The sequence below is a fragment of the Gigantopelta aegis genome, unplaced genomic scaffold (genome assembly GCF_016097555.1).
Source record: "Gigantopelta aegis isolate Gae_Host unplaced genomic scaffold, Gae_host_genome ctg4303_pilon_pilon, whole genome shotgun sequence".
Lineage (NCBI taxonomy): Eukaryota > Metazoa > Mollusca > Gastropoda > Neomphalida > Peltospiridae > Gigantopelta > Gigantopelta aegis.
Genome location: NW_024533789.1, coordinates 35925 through 40178, shown reverse-complemented (window position 1 = coordinate 40178; position 4254 = coordinate 35925). Strand labels below are relative to the sequence as shown.

At 35.7% G+C, this 4254-nt stretch overlaps 1 protein-coding gene across 1 annotated transcript; it reads left to right on the top strand.

Moving 5' to 3' along the window:
* Positions 1–914: 914 nt before the first annotated feature.
* On the top strand, positions 915–3909 carry LOC121392692. The gene is given in 11 exon segments (XM_041523797.1): positions 915–975; positions 1435–1535; positions 1610–1681; positions 1791–1806; positions 1809–1884; positions 2126–2173; positions 2321–2429; positions 2479–2592; positions 2866–2943; positions 3050–3277; positions 3751–3909. Coding segments are annotated over 11 exon segments (1062 nt in total).
* Positions 3910–4254: the final 345 nt, after the last annotated feature.

The window sequence follows — 4254 nt, the reverse complement described above, 5'->3', positions numbered from 1 at the left end:
TAAATTTATAACAATGTAAATTATAAACACAAACAAAAGACCCATACTTAAGTGCTGCTATCTTCATTTCCATGGGCCAAGGTTGGGTTCGGAAATTAGACAATAATTTTACGTTGTTCTTTGCACAAAGTGTGAACATCAACACTACTAGTTAGTATGGGATGTAGTGGATGAGATGCTATACTTATAGACTGGCTACAACTTCTAGGATGACTAAAAGACAATAGTTATATAATTGATTTGATAGCTCACCCAGAGTTCTAGTAGTATTCTTTACACGTGACCATTAAAATAGCCCTCACTGAGACCTTGCACAAGTTCACCAATGTGGTTCACTGGATCTTCCCAAGATTATCATAATGAGTGTGGTCAACTTGTGCTTCTAATCGCGCTGGCTGGACCTGTACCACCTCATTATATCTAAAAAATAGGTAGTGCCAGTAGATCAGACAGAAGTCATGCCTATTGTTGGATATAGTTAATGTTTAGGGTTTAGGGGGTCAGTTTAATACACAGCAAAGTATGCATTCCTGCCAAACCAAATAAGTACTACTGTAATTATATTTATTAATATCTGTTAAGTTAACTTTGGAACTTCATTTAATCGGGAGCCATAGCCTCATCGTTCATTATTTGTTTTTCTTTATAGTTATGAGTAAGACTGCTAAATTATAATCACGAGCACATGCACTATCTAAACAGGAACAGGACACGCTTAGAAAAACAAAGTCAAGTGAACATCAGTGTTAGCGGGGCGCGTGATAATTATTATTGCATAAAAGGAGATTACTACATACCAGGGGTTGTGCTGCGGTTGATAAAGAAGCCTAAGAATGTATTGACTTAGTTTACATTTCCTGATTTCCCGATTCTCAACGTCAGTTAGAACTGTTTGCGAGGAAAGAAAAATCAAGATGTCGATAGATCGGGGCGCAATCAGCCGACTGTCTATGCAAAGGCTTTCCAAACGATTTAGTAAGTCTATTTTTACGTAATGTTAACGACGTCGTGACGCACAATCATACATTCGATGAGTACCACATAAGTGAGCTGCGCTGATAAACTTAGACCCAGGCACTTTTGTTATCGTGTTATTGTTTAGAATGAGGGAAGGATTGTTATGTATAGCTCACTGGCCTCACCCATTTTGTCTGATCTTTTGGAGGACAATGATTCTCTTCCTCCTCCTCCTTTAACAGCAATGGCCAATTTTTCATGCTTAACATGAGTAACCGTAGCAATATGTAACTATGACAAAACATGTTGTCGTTTTGATTGATTTGATTGCTGTTGTTTGGCATAATAATATTTATTATAAGACACGAGATAGTTTATGTACTACCTAATATTATACTGTTCTACACCACATTCTCATTGAGAAGGTGAAAATATCACCTCACTCTTATTAACAACTTATCTTATTTTACTTTTTAGGTCGTAATAGGGATTATGATCGAGTTGATGATACTTCAGACACTCGTGTTCCCCTTCATAACGAGGGAGCGTTTCAACCGGTTTTGAAATTTAAAGCAAAGGTATTTACCTCTTAAATAACATGTTTGATTTGATGTTAACATAATTATACCTATGTTTGGTTGTTTTCCCACAGTATATTGGAAGCCTCGAGATCAACAGACCCACATCTAAACTAGACATCATCACTGCTATGAGGAGAATAAGGGTATGTGCATGCAGAAAGAGATAGAGAGAGAAAAAGCATTTTCAATATAAGCTAACAAACAGTCAACATGATAGAACTGGCAAAAAGCAGAATTTATTCTTTTCTTTAGTATGAATTCAAGGTGAAAGAGTCAAAAAGCAGCGTTGTACAATTGATATTTCAACTCAGGGAGTAAAAGTTACAAAAGAGGAAGAGAAGGGTATGTATTACATTCTGTGAACCACAACAGCCTTAACTTAGTTATTGCTGTTGTATCTTATTATACAAGTTAATGTTTTGACTCACATTGTTGACGTTGACAGCTATCTTTATGTATTCTGTATTATATAGTAGTCTAACAAGATCATTATATTCTACTATGTAGGAATTCCTTTGGTAATTGTAGTAGCTGAAAGAATATATTGCTTTCAAAAATTATTATTTTTATTTCTTACAGAGGAGGAGACAATACACTGATGATGAGTTGTTTATGACGCAGCATCCTATTTACAGGTGGGTCTAGTATTGGCTTATTGTGATTTTAATATCTTGATAGTTATTATACTTGTATAGTATATATTAGATAATACTCTAGTGTGTTGTCCCATGGGGATAGTGTGTACTCTAGTATTAAATGTCATTGTGTTATGTCTTTCATAGGATATTTTATGTATCACATGATTCACAAGATCTTAAAATATTCAGTTATATAACGCGGGAAGTTCCTGACAACTCCTTTAGATGTAATGTTTTCAAGGCATACAAAAAAGTGAGTGAGAGAGAGAGAGACGACATTACTTAATCCATATTTCATTTAGCGCATGGCTTTACATATTGTGCGCAGTTTGGGTCAAGCTTTTGATGTCTGCCACAAACTCAACCCTCGACCAAAGAAGAAGAAGACTGTGCCTATAGATTTTATGAAAACCAAAGTACAAATGACACAGAAGCTAAATTAGATGATGTAAAAGAGCCATTAACTGCTGAAGAAGACTTAGAGGTGTCACTAAAAAAATTATCAACCAAGGAAGGTCCTAACACAGCTCAAGATACTGTTAATAGCAGTGACCCTTTCTCTCCTGGAGGAGGCCTTAATGGAGCTCCACCCCTTATTAATTTTGATCCTTTACCAATTTCATTGCCTATATTACCAATTGGTAAATATACTTAAAAATAAACCTGTGACTGTCTTATTTTGTTTTCAGATAAAGTTCCTAGTGTGGCACAGCCTTTTCCTCCTATGCCAAGTTACATGGGGAGACCTCGACCCACGTCCAGGACAGGTAAGGACAAATAATAATTACCAAAAATGAAGAAGAAAGAAACCAGGGGCCAACCCCTGCATTGCTATTAATAATGTAACAATGATATGTTTTTGTCTACATGTAGAATACGATTCAAGAAAATCCAATGATATCATCCAATGACAGTATTAAGGCCAACATATCGCCATCAATATCTCTTGGAGAACCTTTAAATGAGACTGATGGAGGCAATGCAAATGTACAAACTGGAGCTCCAGGAGCTTGGGAGCTTGAACGTCAACAACTAACAGCTCAAATGACTCTGCTTACAGAACAACTTCATGCTGAAACAGCTGCTAGAATTGAATCACAGGTATACTTATGAACTGTCTTGTATCAATGACGATCACTGTGCTCTTTCTATAGGCTAGAGTGGAACATCTTCTAATGCAAAATAAAGAGCTTCTCTCACATCTACAGAAACTTATGATACAACTGCAACAATTGCAGTCACTCCAAGTGTCACAAATACAAATGACACCCTCCAAGCCAACTGATCAATCCAAAGTACACACAGTAGTTCCAGATCTGACTCCACCCATCACTGATTCAACACAAAGTGAACCATCAACCTCTGAAGTCCAACTGATAGATGATATACCAATACAACAATTTGATGCCAGTAGTTCCCCAGATAAGTCAGTTTCTAACTATGAATGTGACTGATGACCTACCCACTCTTGACGAAGCATTTATTCCGCAAATATCTCAAGATGAAGCCATTGTGATACTGCTTTTGTCCCACAAAGTGACCAAAGTAACATTGAATTAGCTTTTGTTCCTCAGAAAACTGAGAATGAGGCTTTTCTTCCTCAAGAACAAGAAAACATTGATAAAGCTTTTCTTCCTCTCGTGTCACAAGACCAGACCAATCTTGATGCAGCCTTTACTCCTATAGAAACCGAATACAGTCTCAGTGATATCATAACGTCCAGGATCCTGTAACTATTTTCAGATCCTACATGGCTCTTTATACAAATATACATGCTTAGATATTATGTGTGAACAGTGATTTATTCCATTCCATGTAATACATTTTTTTGTTTGGTATACTTAAATTCTTTTAATTGTTGTAATACTATTTATTTGTTTTCTAGATTGACTTTTTAGAAATATGAATTTAATTTTTTTCACTATATATATTATTATATATATATATAAACATGATTGAAATTTGGAGTATGTGGTGAATATTTTATTACATATTAGCTCTTGATAGAAGCTTTACAAGAGCTTTTCAAAGGCAAAACTGGTACCTCAAACTTCAATGTTCCTGTCAAATACTAAAAT